Source organism: Schistocerca cancellata, chromosome 3, assembly GCF_023864275.1.
Source record: "Schistocerca cancellata isolate TAMUIC-IGC-003103 chromosome 3, iqSchCanc2.1, whole genome shotgun sequence".
Classification (NCBI taxonomy): domain Eukaryota; kingdom Metazoa; phylum Arthropoda; class Insecta; order Orthoptera; family Acrididae; genus Schistocerca; species Schistocerca cancellata.
The window spans coordinates 53,640,351-53,660,345 of record NC_064628.1 but is presented as its reverse complement, the minus strand read 5'-3'; the positions used below and the strand labels follow the sequence as shown (position 1 = coordinate 53,660,345).

The window sequence follows — 19,995 nt, the reverse complement described above, 5'->3', positions numbered from 1 at the left end:
ACTTTAAGCTTAATCATTATTAAAATAAATTTAATAATAAATTAAAGTGCATCATGTTTATTAGTTACTTTTCTCATTTTAGGTTATCCACATCGCATGCGATTCAAAGCATTTAATGCACGATATCGACTGCTAGCACCTTTCCGAAAATTAAGGCGGGTGGATGATAAAGCTACAGAGGACTGCCAGCTTATTCTACAGAGTTTCCAACAGGCACTGGAAGAACAGCCAAAGACTCAGCCATGTGCTGTCAGCACAAGCTGGGCACTTGGGAAAAGGCATATATTTTTAAGGTAAATAGGTTTCACACAACAGACTCTTATGTGGTAGATACTGAAACAGAGATAGTCAAGTTAGTTAATTTCATGATCCATGGATCATTTTGCGTGATAGATCGTAATGATGTAAAATAAGTCATTTTACATACACATCGCAAATTAAATTGTACATATGATTACATTCTGAACAATTCTAAGTGTTTATCTTTTCTTCTTTTTGGAAAAAAAGATTACAGATGTTGTGAGTTAGTAAACCCCACCCACTAACTTTTACCCATTACAGTAATAGAAATTGTTCTATGGGATAGAAGGAGTTGTCAAGAATGAATCTTCTCAGTTTGTTTTCAAATTTTACTTTGTTATCTGTCAGATGTTACTGGGTAAGTTGTCAAAACTTTTTGTTGCAGTATTGTTCAGTCCTTTTTGTGCTGAAGTCAACCTCAATGTGGGCACAACGAATGTTATTTTTCCTTCTCACATAGTGATTATGTACATAATTGTTCATTTTTAACTGTAGTGGATTATTTACAACAAACTTCATGAGGAAAGAAATTTACTTTGAAGCAGTAGTCAGAATGCCCAACTCCTTAAACAGATATCTACAAATGATCATTGGTGAGCACCACATATTATTCTTAAACCATGTTTTTGCGCAATGAAGACATTCTTTCTTAAAAATGAGTTATCCCAGAACTTCATTCCATACATTATTGAATGAAAATATCCAAAATATGTCACCTTACTGATCTCCCCCCCCCCCCTCCCAATATTTGCTATGATACTAAGTCCAAATGAGGCTGAACTAAGTTGTTTAGTAGTTCCAAAATTTGCCTTTTCCAATTTAAATTCTCAAAAACAATGTCTCCTAAGAATTTTGAAGTTTCCATCCTATTTATTATTTCCTTGCCATGTGTTGCACTTATTACTGATGTAGCACCCTTAGATGTGCAGAAAAGAGTAAGTTGTGTCTTTTTAAAATTTAGAGTGAAACCATTCACAGAAAACCAGTCAATAATGCTTTTAATAACTTAGTTTACCATATCTTCTTTTTCTGTATGTATGCTTCGATTGGTCACAGTACTAGTGTCATCTGCAAATAGAACTAAGTCTGCTGGTTGAATTACTAAGTACAGCTTTCTTCATTCTTTTGGTTAGATATGATGTTATCAACTGGTTGGCCATACTATCAGTCCCATAAAACTTCAATTTATCTACAAGAATACTGTGATTCACACAGTTAAATGCCTTAAATAGGGCACAGAAAATACCAACCAGCACAGTTTTATTCAATGCTCAGTTAACATCTGTCTTCAGGAGTTCTGGGAACTGGGGTGATGCAAAATCTTTTTTGATGTGTGTATGTAACAGTTCCTCCTTTTCCCCTATTAGTTCTGCCTGAGTAAAATGCTAGATTGTAATCTTTTGTATGTAACTTATCTAACCCTATGGTTATGTGGAGCTCACATGGGCACAAGATGACTATTTATGCAGAGCTCCCTGAATTTTCCACTCAAGAAACTCCTCTGCATTATTATTCAGTCCTCTAATATTTTGATGAAATACCCTAAACATACGCTTCTGTGCTTTCTTATGAATTTTGTGGGACTCTTCTGTTATCTTCACTTCTTTGAGAACAGGTTGTCTAAACTCTGATTCTAACCTAAAAAAAGGTAGCCAGTAACCACAAGCATCTTTCTTTGTGCAATGTCCCCTGTGCCCCATATACATATTCTGCAAGAAGCTCAGCCAACATATCCTTCCCTCTCGTATTCAGGTGCAGACCATGTCTAGCACATCCCCCCCCCCTCCCCCCAAGTGTAGCAGCTACAGGCTCTGCACTCAGTGAGATTCCATTTCTGTCAGCAGCAGCCCAATCAACTCAGTGTTCTAACAGCTCACAGTAGTGTTCTCCTAGTGCAGGTCATGACGCTGCAGAACCTCCACAAAACTCATATTTGGGTGTGTAGTTGCTACTCCTATTTCATCCAGGTCACTCGTGATGCTGTAACAATTACAATAACTTGGTCCTGTTTGTCAAAATCTTTGCCTAAATTGTCCATGTTCTCTGTCATCTGCCTAAGACTAGCACTTGGCTTCACAATACTTGTGACCTGGTACCCAGTTCCTAATTTGTCATTACCTTCTGGCGTACACTCCTCTCATGACAACCAAGGGAATTGCTCAGCTTACTATTTCCATTGAATAGAAAATCAGTGTGAATAGTGTTACTTCCTCTTAATTCATGAGATATGCTTGGAATTAGTCCAGAACATGGGCATAAACTCTTATACTTTGGGTTTCATGCCGCTCCCTCCCCTTGCTTGCACATACAGTTGATAAGACTTATACACTACAAAGATTCCAATCTGCTAGCTCCTTGTTTATAAGAAAACATTATCTGCGAGAGAGAATCTCATAATTAAGGCTTTCACAAGCCACATTTGAAATGACTTTGAAATTGGTGGCATTCAATCCGAAGGTCATCCCCCCCACCTCCCAACACACACACACACACACATATATCATCCCCCCACCTCCCAGCACACACACACACACACACACACACACACAACTTCCTTTCATTAGCATATTAATTCCTTGACGTCGCACGATGTGTCCTATTAACCAACCATTCCCTTCTTTTAATTAAGTTGAGCCACAATTTCTTTTCTCTCCATTTCACTCCCCATTTTCAAACTGTGTGATTGTGAAACTGTTGTGTTCATTTTTTGTAGCTTATGTGGCAAACTATTATGTTTCATCATTTGTTTGGGAGTGATCACATTCACATTCACATGAACATCTAAATCAGGCAATGAGGCATATATCACTCCCTCATGAGGCATACAGGTATGGTGTGTTGATAAGAGATTCCTGTCACATGACACATACTGTCATGAAAATCTTGTATGACACATCAGACAGGTTTTCCAGTGGAGGATTCAATTTACTTGTCACCTTGTCATCAAACGTTTGCAGTTCCCATTCGAAAGCCACTTCCTTTCACCTTCCAATAGACTAGTTTTGCAGAATCATCTTTCATTATACATCCCTTACCTACACTTTGCCGTTGCAAACAGACATTACACCACGACACAGACACAAATTTGAGTACAGTGAACAGATACGTCAATGACCGGACAGACAGTTCATAATTTGTGGGTGTGCTGGGGGGGGGGGGGGGGGTCTAGGGGTGGGGGTTGCAAAATCAGACATAGGGAGATTTCAACATCCTGCTTTGCAGTCCAACACTGTCACCATATAATGACGCCACCATTCCAAATCGCTTGATGTTGTACATCTTGAGCTTGGACTGTTCACTGTTTCTGTTTTGCTTTTATTTTCATGTTCAGTACACCTCTTTCTTCCTGTTTTCATGCCTGATCTGTGTTCAGTTTTGACAGGCTATCCACTGGGCCATTTTATCACTAAATCTGAGGTGGAGGGGGTGTCAGGGGGTGCGATGAGGAGTTCCCCTTGTTAGGTGCACCACCAATAATTATTTTTACCCTCAAATGAAATATATCAAAACTAAATATTGCAGATAAAAATTAAAAACAAAAAAAGATCTGTGATACAGAACTATTCAACTTACAGTTGAAAATTTGGGGCTTATCTCACAATGTCTTTCAGTCTTGCAGGAAGCTCATTGAAAATAGAACCTGCACAACAGTGGACTCCTTTCTGTGCAATATGAGTTAAGAAAGTGTTATCGAAGTGTAAATTATTTTTCTGGCAAGCATTCCCTATGTAACTGCTGCAATTTCTTTTGAAGAGTCTACATTAGTAACCACAAATTCCATGAGGAATTTAGAATTCTGAGTGCCTGAACAACAGCCTGTATAAACGCACATGATTTGACACCAGTTGTTCCAGCCATAATTTTCTAGCCTAATAATATTCTTTGCAGATGCACACAGATAATGCAAAATATGATACCATGTAGTGAAAGTAAGCAAAGTATAGCCTTTTTCCTTTTAATGGATAATGAAGATATTTGTATTCAGTTCCTGCCCACGATCCTGAATGTGGTATATCCAATTAAAGTACATCTTCAGTCCTAAGAATATAAACACTCAACTCTAACAATTACTTGAAACTCCTGTGCTATAATCTTTCACTACTGCAAGAGTTCTGTGCAGAAACTGTGCCTTGTGTTTTGTTGTTATTAACAGACATTCTGTTCTTTGTAGTGGTCCTAAAACACAACCCTGTGAAATCTTGATATTTCAGTGAAGGTGCAAGGCAACAGCTTGAATCACTGCGTTCTGAGACAAGGCACCGGGCTGCAGTGCTAATACAGTCAACGTGGCGAGGATGGCGACTACGACGGAGGTGGCCTGCTTTACGTAGAAGCCTCGAGCTGCAGCTGCAGCACGCATCAGGGGGTGTTCGCTCCATTCCTGTGTCGGGGGCAATGGCTGTCGGCTCTGGTGGTGTACCAAACCCATCAGTAGTGGTGTCAGCTGTGCGTCCACGACCACAGCCAATAGCAGGCACACCACCACCTGATCCAAATGAAAAATGTGATCAGAAAATGATACAGCAGACATGCACACTCTTTGGGCTTGACCTGGTAAATGCGTTTTTTTTTTTCAACTTCTGCTGGTAGCCTGATGTATAACCTTAATTATTCACTCAGTTCCAGCTGTTAAACAGTCAAAATGTTTTTGTTATTTCTCAGTTTTCAGTATTTTCTATGTTTGCCTCTGTCAGAACTACTGGTAGCCTTGAGAGAGCCAGCCATGACAGAACTATTTCATATTGTGTGCAAGATTTATGAGATAGGCAAAACAACCTCAAACAGAAAATCAGTTTGGATTGCAGAGAAACATAGGAACATGCAAGGCAATACTGACTCAACTTGACTAAAAGATGGGATCAATTGACAGGACACATTCTGAAATATCATGGGATCACCAGTTTAGTGTTGGAGGGAAGTGTGGGGTTAAAAATCGTAAAGGGAAACTAAGAGATGAATACGGTAAGCAGATTCAAAAGGATGTAGGTTACAGTAGTTACTCGGAGATGAAGAGACTTTTCTGAACGACCACATAGAGATTAAATTATATACATGTTTATTACATAGATCCTTAGCAAGAAAATAAAAGTAAAACTTAATGATATATTGTTGATGATATCATTAGTGACACAGTATAAGTTTGGGTTGGTCAAGGGTGGAGAAGGAAATGAGCTATGTCCTTCCAAAGGATTTTAAGTGATTTGTTTAAAAAAACCTGTAACTGGATGGCTCCTCCTGAATACTAGTCCATAGTAAAGAGAGCGAAACATGTTAGAAAAAATGTTATACAGAATAAATGTCTTACACAAGAATTAATTTGCTTAGGTTTAATGTACACTCCACAGGTCTGTAGTGAATTGGTCTTCAAGAATGTGGAGCATGAAGAAAAAGAATGGAAAGAAAATTCTCTATAGAGTATTGCAATAGGTGTCATCTACTTGATAATGTGGCTTCTAATGTAATTGAAGTGAGTGCAGTAGTAAGATTGAAAGTGTTTATGTAAATAACATGCAGCAGAATACTTACTTTTACAACATGTTTTGAATTTGACGAGAAAGGTGCACTAACTGAAAAATGTCCTTTGTTTATGCTTCTCGATTTTCTCTATTTTGAGTGGATCAACTGACATTACTGTTCATCTTAGGCCCATTAGTGTAGCAGGAATCACAAATTCAGCTAAGTAAAAAATCTTTTTGTTTACGTACATTGGTGAATGTCTGATTTTTGCTTTGTGTGATATAGGTCCAACTTTAAATTCTGTATCCTAATATTTATCTGTTTGTATCATGGTTTATATACAGGGTTATTACAAATGATTGAAGCGATTTCACAGCTCTACAATAACTTTATTATTTGAGATATTTTCACAATGCTTTGCACACACATACAAAAACTCAAAAAGTTGTTTTAGGCATTCACAAATGTTCGATATGTGCCCCTTTAGTGATTCGGCAGACATCAAGCCGATAATCAAGTTCCTCCCACACTCGGCGCAGCATGTCCCCATCAATGAGTTCGAAAGCATCGTTGATGCGAGCTCGCAGTTCTGGCACGTTTCTTGGTAGAGGAGGTTTAAACACTGAATCTTTCACATAACCCCACAGAAAGAAATCGCATGGGGTTAAGTCGGGAGAGCATGGAGGCCATGACATGAATTGCTGATCATGATCTCCACCACGACCGATCCATTGGTTTTCCAATCTCCTGTTTAAGAAATGCCGAACATCATGATGGAAGTGCGGTGCAGCACCATCCTGTTGAAAGATGAAGTCGGCGCTGTCGGTCTCCAGTTGTGGCATGAGCCAATTTTCCAGCATGTCCAGATACACGTGTCCTGTAACGTTTTTTTCACAGAAGAAAAAGGGGCCATAAACTTTAAACCGTGAGATTGCATAAAGCACATTAACTTTTGGTGAATTGCGAATTTGCTGCATGAATGCGTGAGGATTCTCTACCGCCCAGATTCGCACATTGTGTCTGTTCACTTCACCATTAAGAAAAAATGTTGCTTCATCACTGAAAACAAGTTTCGCACTGAACGCATCCTCTTCCATGAGCTGTTGCAGCCGCGCCGAAAATTCAAAGCGTTTGACTTTGTCATCGGGTGTCAGGGCTTGTAGCAATTGTAAACGGTAAGGCTTCTGCTTTAGCCTTTTACGTTTAGCTCCCCGCTTGCTTTATTCGTCGACTTCCGCGGGCTACGCGTGAAACTTGCCCACAAGTGTTCAACCGTTTCTTTGCTCACTGCAGGCCGACCCGTTGATTTCCCCTTACAGAGACATCCAGAAGCTTTAAACTGCGCATACCATCGCCGAATGGAGTTAGCAGTTGGTGGATCTTTGTTGAACTTTGTTCTGAAGTGTCATTGCACTGTTATGACTGACTTATGTGAGTGCATTTCAAGCACGACATACGCTTTCTCGGCTCCTGTCGCCATTTTGTCTCACTGTGCTCTCGAGCGCTCTGGCGGCAGAAACCTGAAGTGCGGCTTCAGCCGAACAAAACTTTATGAGTTTTTCTACGTATCTGTAGTGTGTCGTGACCATATGTCAATGAATGGAGCTACAGTGAATTTATGAAATCGCTTCAATCATTTGTAATAGCCCTGTATATCATATGTTACATATTTGTGAATGCGTATGAAAGCTATAAAAAATTCATACTACACTCCTGGAAATTGAAATAAGAACACCGTGAATCATTGTCCCAGGAAGGGGAAACTTTATTGACACATTCCTGGGGTCAGATACATCACATGATCACACTGACAGAACCACAGGCACATAGACACAGGCAACAGAGCATGCACAATGTCGGCACTAGTACAGTGTATATCCACCTTTCGCAGCAATGCAGGCTGCTATTCTCCCATGGAGACGATCGTAGAGATGCTGGATGTAGTCCTGTGGAACGGCTTGCCATGCCATTTCCACCTGACGCCTCAGTTGGACCAGCGTTCGTGCTGGACGTGCAGACCGCGTGAGACGATGCTTCATCCAGTCCCAAACATGCTGAATGGGGGACAGATCCGGAGATCTTGCTGGCCAGGGTAGTTGACTTACACCTTCTAGAGCACGTTGGGTGGCACGGGATACATGCGGACGTGCATTGTCCTGTTGGAACAGCAAGTTCCCTTGCCGGTCTAGGAATGGTAGAACGATGGGTTCGATGACAGTTTGGATGTACCGTGCACTATTCAGTGTCCCCTCGACGATCACCAGTGGTGTACGGCCAGTGTAGGAGATCGCTCCCCACACCATGATGCCGGGTGTTGGCCCTGTGTGCCTCGGTCGTATGCAGTCCTGATTGTGGCGCTCACCTGCACGGCGCCAAACACGCATACGACCATCATTGGCACCAAGGCAGAAGCGACTCTCATCGCTGAAGACGACACGTCTCCATTCGTCCCTCCATTCACGCCTGTCGCGACACCACTAGAGGCGGGCTGCACGATGTTGGGGCGTGAGAGGAAGACGGCCTAACGGTGTGCGGGACCGTAGCCCAGCTTCATGGAGACGGTTGCGAATGGTCCTCACCGATACCCCAGGAGCAACAGTGTCCCTAATTTGCTGGGAAGTGGCGGTGCGGTCCCCTACGGCACTGCGTAGGATCCTACGGTCTTGGCGTGCATCCGTGCGTCGCTGCGGTCCGGTCCCATGTCGACGGGCACGTGCACCTTCCGCCGACCACTGGCGACAACATCAATGTACTGTGGAGACCTCACGCCCCACGTGTTGAGCAATTCGGCGGTACGTCCACCCGGCCTCCCGCATGCCCACTATACGCCCTCGCTCAAAGTCTGTCAACTGCACATACGGTTCACGTCCACACTGTCGCGGCATGCTACCAGTGTTAAAGACTGCGATGGAGCTCCGTATGCCACGGCAAACTGGCTGACACTGACAGCGGCGGTGCACAAATGCTGCGCAGCTAGCGCCATTCGACGTCCAACACCGCGGTTCCTGGTGTGTCCGCTGTGCCGTGCGTGTGATCATTGCTTGTACAGCCCTCTCGCAGTGTCCGGAGCAAGTATGGTGGGTCTGACACACCAGTGTCAATGTGTTCTTTTTTCCATTTCCAGGAGTGTATTTGTAAACTACTTTTGTGCTTCAAACGTAAAACTGGGTGCTGGACCAGGACTCAAAACTGGGAACTTCACCTTTTATAGGCAAGTGCTCTACTGACTCAGCTATTCCAGCACAACTCGTGACCCACTCTCACAGCTTACTTCCACCAGTACCTGATCTCCTATCTTCCAAACTTCATGGAACTTCTCGTGCATACTGTGGGGGACTAGCAAGGTACGCAGAAGAACTTCTGTCAAGTTAGGAAGGTAGGAGATAAGGTACAAGTGGAAGTAAAGACATGATGGTTGGTTGTGAGTCACAACTGGATAGCTCAGTCGGTAGAGCACTTGCCTTCAAAAGGCTAAGGTTCCAGTTTTGAGTTCAGTCCGGCACACAGTTTTAATTTGCCAGGAAGTTTCAAATCAGTGCGCACTCCCCGACAGAGTTAAAATTCATTCTGGAGACAACCACTAGGCTGTGGCTAAGCCATGTCTCCAGAATATCCTTTCCTTGAGGAGTTCTAGATCCACAAGGTACGCATGAGAGCTTCTTTGAATTTTGGAAAGTAGGGGACGAGGTAGTGGGGTAAGTAAAGCTGTGTAAGCATGTCATCAGTTGTGCTTGGATAACTCATCTGGTAGAGCACTTGGCCACAGCAGGCAAAGGTCCCAGATTCAAATCCTGATCCGCAGACAGTTTTAATCTGCCAGGAAGTTTCAGTCAACACACACTCTGCTGCAGAGTGAAAATTCATTCCACTTTCCTGCTCCTTGGACTTTTGGCAGCAGTCCCTTGTTCAGTCTTTTACCCTAATTTCAGTACCTATTCACAGGATGAAAGGAATATTTTTGACTATTTCTCTCTCTCTCTCTTTTACGTTGGTACATATTTCATGAACATGCATTTCAAGTGTACAGCATGCTTCATTTGTTTTTGAGATATAGGAAGGTTTGACATGTTGCGTGGTCAGCGATTTTTGACTATTATAAGAAATGGAGCAAAGAATTTGCATCAAACTTTGTGTGAAAAATGGAATCCAGTGCTCTACAACACTTTAAATGTTGACAGTGGCATATGGTGAGTCTGCTCTAAGTAAAAAATAATAATTTACAAGTGGTACAAGCTCTTCCAACATGGCCGAGAAGATACCAATGATGAACCTCACTCTGGATACCCCAGCACATCAATAACAGATGATAATGTCAAAGCGGTGAAGAAAATTGTTTTGGAAAATTGTCGAATTACTGTAAGAGTAGTTGCTGAGGATGTTGGCATATCGGTCAGTTCGTGTCATGCAATTTTTTCAGATGTTTTGGGCATGAGACATATGTCAGCGAAGTTTGTTCCAAAACTTCTCAATTTTGATCAGAAGAACCATGAGTATCACTAATGAGTTCTTGAATAACGTCAGTGACGATCCTGATTTGCTCGGAAGGATCATAACTGGCGACGAAACATTGGTTTAGGTTATGACGTTGAAATCAAAGCCCAATCGTCCCAATGGAAGCATCCTGGAGAGACTTTTTCTTTTTTTATTTTTTTTTTTTCTTCAATTATCGTGGTGTAGGGCAACATGAACTTTTGCCTCAAAATCCTATGGTTAATAGGGATCATTACCTTGTTGTTACATGCCTTCTGTGAGAAGCAAGACGCAAAAAACACCCAGAATTATGGATACACAATTCATGACTTTTGCATCACGACACTGCACCTGCTCGTTCATCGATGCTTGTAAGAGATTTATTGGCCAAAATAGCATGACAGTCACGCTTCAGCCACCATATTCACCGGATTTTTCCCCCTGTGACTTTTTCATGTTCCCAAAAGTGAAGAGATCTATGACAGGACAAAGATCTTCAACGACTGAGGAAATAATTATTGCACCGCTGGAAGTACTCAAGGCTGTACCAAAAGTGCTTATGAGAAGTGCTTCAAGGATTAGAAGAAGCATTGGCAAAAGTGTACTGTATCTGAGGGGGATTACTTTGAAGAGGACAACATGAATATTGATGAATAAATAAATTTTTTTTCATAAAAATAGAAAGTCACCTTACTTTTTGAACACACCTCGTATATTGTGCAATCTTGGCTGCAACGTCATTTTCCAAAAATTGTTTCCCTTATTGCAGCATAGGTACTTACGTGATTAGTGCAATATTTCCACTTTTTTCCACTCATTAACCTGTTGCTTCAAACCTGGTGACTGAATCTTTACAATTTAGACATAAATTTAGATGTTATTAAGTTAACAGCTGTGGTGTAATATTGTGTTTCACACATATTATAACTGTCATATGATGGATGCCCAATTTAGTTTCCTCCTTCAACATTGTGTTGTTGTTGTGGTCTTCAGTCCAGAGACTAGTTTTACGCAGCTCTCCCTCCTGTTCTATCCTGCAACCTTCAACATTAGGTTACATTATAACAACTTTTCATTGTTAAAGGTTCCTATTATTGAGCATAACCATGCCAAAAGTTCATACACTAAGTTGTCATAAGGAATACCTAAATATTATCTTGTTTCCTTCTCTCATTCACAAATCACTGTCTGGTTGTTTTTGCTTAAGACCTGAAAAAGAACTTAGAGTTCTTCTAGCATAACAGAGCCTTAAATAAGAACAATAACAGATAGGATGATTTACGGTTAACTGTTTAGTGGTCAACATTTCATCAGTCAGAATGCAGCTCCAATGTGAATGCTGCTTGTAAGCAGCCAGAAATAGGTCTGGAAGCTGCTTCGAATAGATGAGTTGGATGAATACCTGAGAGTCTTGCACCAGACACTCCAAAAGGACTTGAAGTATCATCTCTCACTGATACGGTTTCCTCTATTCTCCCATTGATAAGGTTTCCTCAACAGGAGGTACAGCACCTATCACTTGAACGTGGGGTATTACTCCCATCCCCCCTAACCAACAAGCTTAATGTGTTGTCTTACGATGAAACTGAAATTGAGCCAGTGAGACACATTTCACCAGTTCAGTAACCTGCTGTGTTAGAAAAGGATATAGGGATCTGTTAATCTTGGGCAGTTAAAATGTACAGCAAATAGTGGCCTTCAGCCATAAAAAAATGGCAGCTGCAGAAAAGTTGAGAAGGATCATCTCGTAGAAGAAGGATCATCTTGTACACTCAGCATGTATGTGTGTACAGTGAGATGACAAGTCATGGGATAGTGATTGCACATATACTGATGGTGGTAGTATCGCGTACACAAGGTGTAAAAGGGTAGTACATTGGTGGAGCTGTACTCAAATGTTCATGTGAAAAGGTTTCCTACATAATTATGGCCACAAGACAAGAATTAACAGACTTTGAACGTGTAATGGTAGTTGGAGGTAGATGTGTGGAACATTCCATTTTGGTAATCATCACGGGATTCAATATTCTGAGATCCACACTGTCAGGAGTGTGCCGAGAATACTACCTCTCACCACCGACAACACAGTGGCCGATAGCCTTCATTTAACGCCCAAGAGCAGCAGTGTTTGCTTAGAGTTGTCAGAGCTAATAGGCAAACAACACTGTATGAAATAACTACAGAAATAAATGTGGGATGTACGATGCACGTATCCATTAGGACTGTGCAATGAAATCTGATATTAAACAATGGAAAATCCAGGATGGAATGTAACAATACGAGAGAAGGAAAGTTGCTACTCACCATATAGCGGAGATGCTGAGCCGCAACAGGCACAATAAAAAGATTCACACAATCCTAGCTTTCGGCCATTAAGGCCTTTGTCAGCAGTAGACACACATTCACACACGCACACACACACTCATGCAAGTGCAACTTGCACACACATCTGCAGTCTCCAAGAGCTGAAACTACACTGCAAGCAGTGTCACCAGTGAATGATGGTAGTGGCGACTAGGTGGGGGTAAGGAGGAGGCTGATGTGGGGAGGGGGAGGGGTAGTATGGTGGGAGTGGCGGACAGTGAAGTGTTGCAGTTTAGACAGAGGGTAGGAGAGAAGGTGCGGAGGGGGTAAGTAGCGGAAAGGAGAGAAATAAAAATAAAAGAAATTAAAGGACTGGGTGTGGCGGTGAAATAATGGCTGTGTAGTGCAGGAATGGGAACAGGGAGGGGGCTGGATGGGTGAGGACAGTGACTAACGAAGGTTGAGGCCAGGAGGGTTACGGAAACGTAGGATGTATTGCAAGGAAAGTTCCCACCTGCGCAATTCAGAAAAGCTGGTGTTGGTAGGAAGGATCCATATGGCACAGGCTGTGAAGCGGTCATTGAGATGAGGGGCATGTTTGACAGCATGTTCAGCTACAGGGTGGTCCACTTGTTTTTTGGCAACAGTTTGTCGGTGGCTGTTCATGCGGACAAACAGCTTGTTGTTTGTCATGCCTACATAGAATGCAGCACAGTGGTTGCAGCTTAGCTTGTAGATCACATGACTGGTTTCACAGGTAGCCCTGCCTTTGATGTGATAGGTAATGTCAGTGACCGGACTGGAGTAGGTTGTGGTAGGGGGATGTATGGGACAGGTCTTGTATCTAGGTGTATTACAGGGGTGTGAGCCATGAGGTAAGGGATTGGGAGCAGGGGTTGTGTAAAGATGGACGAGTATACTGTGTAGGTTCGGTGGACGGCGGAATACCACGGCAGGAGGAGTGGGAAGGATAGTGGGTAGGACATTTCTCATTTCAGGGCACGACGAGAGGTAATCGAAACCTACACAATATACTCGTCCATCCTCACACAACCCCTGCTCCCAGTCCCTTACCTCATGCACTGGTGATGCTGCTCGCAGTAAGACTGCAGATGAGTGTGCAAGTTGCGCTTGCGTGAGTGTGTGTGTGTGCGTGTGTGTATGTGTCTACTGCTGACAAAGGCCTAAATGGCCGAAAGCTATGATTGTGTGAATCTTTTTATTGTGCCTATCGCGGCTCAGCATCTCCGCTATATGGTGAATAGAAATCTGGTATTAATGGGCTGTGGTAGCAGGTGATCAACATCAGTGGGTTTGTTAACAGCACAACATCGCCTGCAGTACCTCTCCTGGATATGACCGTATCGGTTAGACCCTAGACAATTGGAAAACTGTGGGCCGGCCAGATGAGTCCTGATTCCAGTTGCTAAGAGCTGAGGGTAGTGCTCAAGTGTGGCACAGACCCCATGAAGCCAAGGCACTCTCCAAGTTGGCACCTAGTGGCTGCACAATGCTGTGGGCTGTGTCTACGTGGAATGGACTAGGTCCTCTGGTCCAAATTGAACTGATCATTGACTAGAAATGGGTATATTCGGCTATTTGGAGACCATTTGCAGCCAACCGTAGACTTCATGTTCCCAAACAACAATGGAATTTTTGTGGATGACAATGTGCCATTTCACTAGGCCTCAAAAATTGTTTGCAACTGTTTTGAAGAACGTTCTGAACAGTTCGAGTGTATGATTTGGCCACCCAGATTGCCTGACATAAATCCCATCGAACATTTATGGGACGTGATTGAGAGGTCACTATGTGCACAAAATCCTGCACTCCACAGTTACGAACAACTATGGAGGCAGCATGGTTCAACATTTCTGCAGGAGACTTTCAACTACTTTTTGAGTCCTTCAGAGTCTCAAAGCTTTGAAAGTATATTTTTGTGGGTTAATTGGCATATGCCTTCAAGCATGTGCCAATCAGTCAGCCAGGCCTGTACTCATTTGTGCTGCCCTTCTTTGAAAAAACAGTGTGATGCACAAGTGATTTGAAAGCTTTAGACTGACAGCATTTTCCCAGTATCCTACTAATGCAATGAAGTGTGCCACCTGGCTTACCTACAATGAGCCCTTGTGAGCATATTATTTCATATTCTTACAGATTGTTGTACCCAGGTATTAGAACAAGTTTACTCGTCCCACTTGTGCCTCAGTTCTATTGTAGACATGGTATATGACTTTTTTCATTTAGTGAAGGGCACAGTTTTACGTTTTTGAAAATTTAAAGTGAGTTTCTAATATTTGTACTACTTTGAAATCTTATCATGGTCTGGCAAAGGAGTGTCTTTCAATCATGCCTGTCTGCAATTTAATGTGTCTTCTTTATGGTAAGCAAGGTCTTTTCCTACATTATTAATATAATCAAAAGATATGAAAGATCTGTAAGTGGCACCAAGGTTAATGTCCACATACTTGTGAGCCACACAGGAATTGAAATTTGTGGGTGGGAGGAGGAGGAGGAGATTAGTGTTTAACGTCCCGTCGACAACGAGGTCATTAGAGACGGAGCACAAGCTCAGATTAGGGAAGGATTGGGAAGGAATTCGGCCGTGCCCTTTCAAAGGAACCATCCCGGCATTTGCCTGAAGTGATCTAGGGAAATCACGGAAAACCTAAATCAGGATGGCCGGACGTGGGATTGAACCATGTTTTTTTTTTTTTTTTTTTTTTTTTTTTTTTTTTTTTTTTTTTTTTACACTAGTTTCATACCTATTTGAATTTCAGAAACAACTACTACTACTAATAGCTTTTGATCTTGTAATTAACTGAATATAAGTTGAACTAGGAACTCACTTCAGTACAAATTCCATATAGGTTCTGAGAGAAATTATATCAGTCTTTAGAGCCATATTTAACTTCAATAATTTTAGCTGTTTCTCCACTGACACTAATATCAATATCATTCATTCATCTTTGAAGTAGTGTTGGAATCAAACTAGGACAGTATTTCTGTATCTTCTTTAGTAAAGGAACATTGGGATCAAAACTCTGCATTTGTACTTTTATTTTCATTGTTATATAAGCCCACATGGCCACCATTTCTTCTTATGTAACCCTCTTGTGAGTCTTTGTTGTCATCAATCTTGTTCAAACTGTCATCTGTTTTCTACCTTAACAAAATCAACACTTTGCCCCTACATCTTTCCTAGTATTGATTTCTGTGCACATAGATGGGTCCATTGTTATTTACAAGTTTGCCTATAAGAATTTGTTTGTGGTTCACTGCACTGCTGATCGTCTTTCACTGATTTATTCGCAAAGTTGACAGCTATTTTCTTTCCCACCCTCCAATTACTTTGTTTATATGTAATTCTTTCACATTTTTGTTCATTGGTTTTTTGCCAAATCCCTCTGATCGACTTTTACTGCTGTGACCTACATCACTTTATTTGCCAAGCAAATTAGTTTACATTTTCTCCTAAGACTTTCTGTTTGTCCAGTTTTAAAAATTTTTCTCTTTTTCACAAGTTTCCCTGTGGATTATTCCCCTCTTCCCCAATCATTTTTTTGTATCATATAGGCCACTTTTCTGGTGAGAAATTCTCACCCCCTCATTACTTCTTGTTAGTCCTTGTTGCTTCTCACAATTTTCGTACAAATTTTTCTGATTTTTCCAAATTTTTCATTGCTTTTTTTCCATTTTGATATCATTTTCCACACTCTGTTTGTTCTTTTACTACTCTCGCCATTTCTAACATTCCAAACCACCCTATCTTGCCATGAATGAATCCTATCACATATTACATCCATTCTTTTCAAAAACAATCTTTTGCACTATCGAAACTAAGGTCCCACATTCTGTTTCTTGAAACCTGCTTGTCCGTTGGAGCTACCCCCAAAGGCCTAACACTGAAAGTCCCTGTTTCTGGATGTAATCTTACTCTACACCAGACTCTTTAACGGTTGCAAATACAGCAATCTCTTGCACTTCCCCAGCTAATCTGCGACCTATATGCCTCATTTGTAATTTGCACTCAACTATACTTCTTCCCTTTGACAATATCCTGCAGTTATCTGCCCCTCATGTTTCCTTGATGGTATCATCGACCAAGACAACTTCAAACTCTGGTACCGCGCACTGCGGAATTTGAATCCCCGCCAGGCGTCATGGACGTCAAAGACCCCTAGAGGTCTCTGCACCATCGCGCCATAAGCTCTGGCGGAGCACGCCTCCTGGCCCGCATTTAGTCTGAGGGCACCACAGTGGAACATGTGGTTCCAGCAGCCAAGAGCGGCACCCCCGATAGAGTATTTAAGCACCCCCCGATAGAGTATTTAAGTGCCTGCCTCTCGCTCAGCCAGCCACCCTAATCTTACGTAAGTCTCTCGACACATCACCTCGCCTTAGACAGCTTAAGTACTTTCTTGTTCTGTGTACAAGTGGACGTGGTTGTTAGGTTTCCTTGTGACTCCGCTGTTTTGGATCTTGTTGTTGTTCGTTCTGTCCTTCGTTGGTCGTGTCCGCCCTCTCACGTTATGTTGTCGTTCGCAGGCCGCTCCGTGGGTCCCGCTGCCCTTTCCGTCACTTCAACCCCGTGACCGTTCCGGTTACCGTTATAACACAAACTGCAATAACATGCCAGATTTCGCCTCAGCTATTCCACCTTCTCCTAAATTGCCTCAACAGTGGCATTTCCCTCCCTGCCCCTCTGCAGCTCCCTAAACAGCTACACCATCAACCAGCACTCCTCTCCTGCAAACTGAGCTTGGCTAATCTCCTGAACATACCCCATCCTTAACAACTGCCTCTCAGACCAATAATAACTGTTAATCACAAGAACCAATCATAACAGTAGAGTGTTCTCAACCTCTTGTCTAAAGCACTCTCCCCCCATGAATTATCGGTATTATCGGAGGGTCTCACTTTCAGCCCTAAATCGGCATTTAAACATGCTGCTTTAGTTGGAGGACCTACTTTCCTTCACACATAATATCAACTGGAAATATCACTTTGCAACCCAACCCCAAAACTTTTCCAACAGCAAACCTGACATTGACCCCTGTCTTGAACAGCTCTGGCCACGATCTCAATTTTATCCACCACCACTACCTCAAAATCATCCCTTATCAGCCTTCCAAGAATTCTTCACTTCCAGCATTGCATCAAAACCCTTCCTCAAGTACCTTCAACAAGACCCTAACTTGTCCTATGCAGAACTCCATGCTCTACATTCCCTAAAAGCTGATGACTCCATCATTAGCTTCCCAGCAGACAAAGGATCTACCACTGTAGTACTTGATCATCAGGAGTACGTTAGTGAAGATCTATACCAGCTGTCTGACACCTCTACATGCAGCATATGCCATCAAGATCCCATCCCTATTTTCAAACTGACCTGCTGTCCCTCTTTAAAACCTCAGGCCTTTCAAGAGGACTAACACCTCAATCCATAGAACTTCTAACCCCACCCAAACCATGCACCCCCCCCCCCCCCCCACCTTTTACCTTCTTCCTAAAATCCACACACCCAGTCATCCTGACCGTTCTGTGGCTGCTAGCTGCAAAGCACCCACTGTGCATACATCTGCCTCAGTTGATCGACACCTGCAACCACTAAGACTTCCCTCCTATATTAAAGACACCAACCACTTCCTAGATGTCTGAAACCCATGCCGCCCATCCCACTCCCACCATACACCTTGCTTGCCATCACTAATGCCACCTCTCTCTATAGCAACATCCACCACATATGCAGTCTGTCTGCTGCTGAACATTTTCTAAGTCAGTGCCCACCTTATTCCAAACCTATGACATCCTTCCTGCTCATCTTAGTCAGTTTTATACTTACTAACAAGTACTTAAACTTTGAGAGGCAGACACGCAAACAGATCAGGGGTATGGCCATGGGAACCAGGATGGCTCCTTCCTATGTCAACCTTTACGTAGGTTGCTTGGGGGAGGGGGGGGGGCTTTCCTGGGATGCATAAGCCTTCAGCCCATGGTTTGGTTTAGATACATTGATGACATCTTTTCCATATAGACTAATGGTGAGGCTGATCTGTTAAAATTCATGTAATCTTTAAATATCTTCTCCCAATTAAATTTCACATGGTCCTATTCCAAACCCCATGCTACTTTCCTTGATATTGATCCCATCCTCACCGAAGGCCAGCTATACACTTCTGTCCACATTAAACCTACTAACGAACAACAGTACTTACATTTTGACAACTGCCATCCTTACCATGTGAAATCTCCCATCCCACACAGCCTTGGCATTCGAAGCAAATATATTTGTTCGGATGCCGACTCTTAGCAATACACCACTATTCTCAAATTAGCCTTCACTGGACATAATTACCCCACCAGTCTAATTCAAAAGCAGGTTTCCCAAGCCATCACATTCCAGTCCTGGTACTGCTGATCCTTCCAAAAAATAGCTCTGGAGTACATCACTTGTCACTCAGTATTATCCCGGTCTTGAGTGTATTAATCAGCTACATCGACAAGGCCATGTCTTCCTAAAATCATGCCCTGGAATGATGTCCATTCTGTCTGAGAATTTGCCAACCACACCTAGAATGGCTTTTTGTTGCCCTCTCAGTCTCTGCAAATATCCTTATGCTCCTTCTGCTCCCATCTCCCTACCCTGTGGTTCCTACCCCTGTGACCATCCACCCTGCAAGACTTGCCCTATGTACCCTCCTACCACCACCTATACCAGCCCTGAACTGGCAAAATGTATACCATCAAAGGGAGAGCCACCAGTGAAATGACACATCACATACCAAATGTTGTGTCGTGTTCGGCCTTCTACATCGGCGTGAATACCACCAAGTCATCAGTTAGGATGAATGGGCATAGGCAGCACACAATATCCTCTTACAAACATGCTCTACAACATGACAGTCTTGATCTCGGCACCTGTTTCACCACATGCATCATCTGGGTTCTTCCCCAGACATCAGTTTCTTAGAACTCTGCAGGTAAGAACTAGCACTACAACACATCCTTGCTTCTTGCCACCCACCAGACCTTAATTAAAGTTAATTTCTTCCACCTGAGCATTTCTTCACAGTAACCACTCCTTTCTGCACTCTGTTTTACACTCCTGGAAATGGAAAAAAGAACACATTGACACCGGTGTGTCAGACCCACCATACTTGCTCCGGACACTGCGAGAGGGCTGTACAAGCAATGATCACACGCACGGCACAGCGGACACACCAGGAACCGCGGTGTTGGACGTCGAATGGCGCTAGCTGCGCAGCATTTGTGCACCGCCGCCGTCAGTGTCAGCCAGTTTGCCGTGGCATATGGAGCTCCATCGCAGTCTTTAACACTGGTAGCATGCCGCGACAGCGTGGACGTGAACCGTATGTGCAGTTGACGGACTTTGAGCGAGGGCGTATAGTGGGCATGCGGGAGGCCGGGTGGACGTACCGACGAATTGCTCAACACGTGGGG

The 19,995-nt window shown here is 42.8% G+C and overlaps 1 protein-coding gene across 1 annotated transcript in view; it reads left to right on the top strand.

Moving 5' to 3' along the window:
• The window catches only part of LOC126176953 (myosin-I heavy chain), a 184,569-nt gene that overhangs the window by 144,390 nt on the left and 20,184 nt on the right, over positions 1-19,995 (top strand). The window contains exons 13-14 of the mRNA XM_049924160.1: positions 83-293; positions 4,512-4,854. Coding sequence (XP_049780117.1) covers positions 83-293; positions 4,512-4,854 — 554 coding nt within the window. The remainder of the gene's footprint in view (positions 1-82; positions 294-4,511; positions 4,855-19,995) is intronic.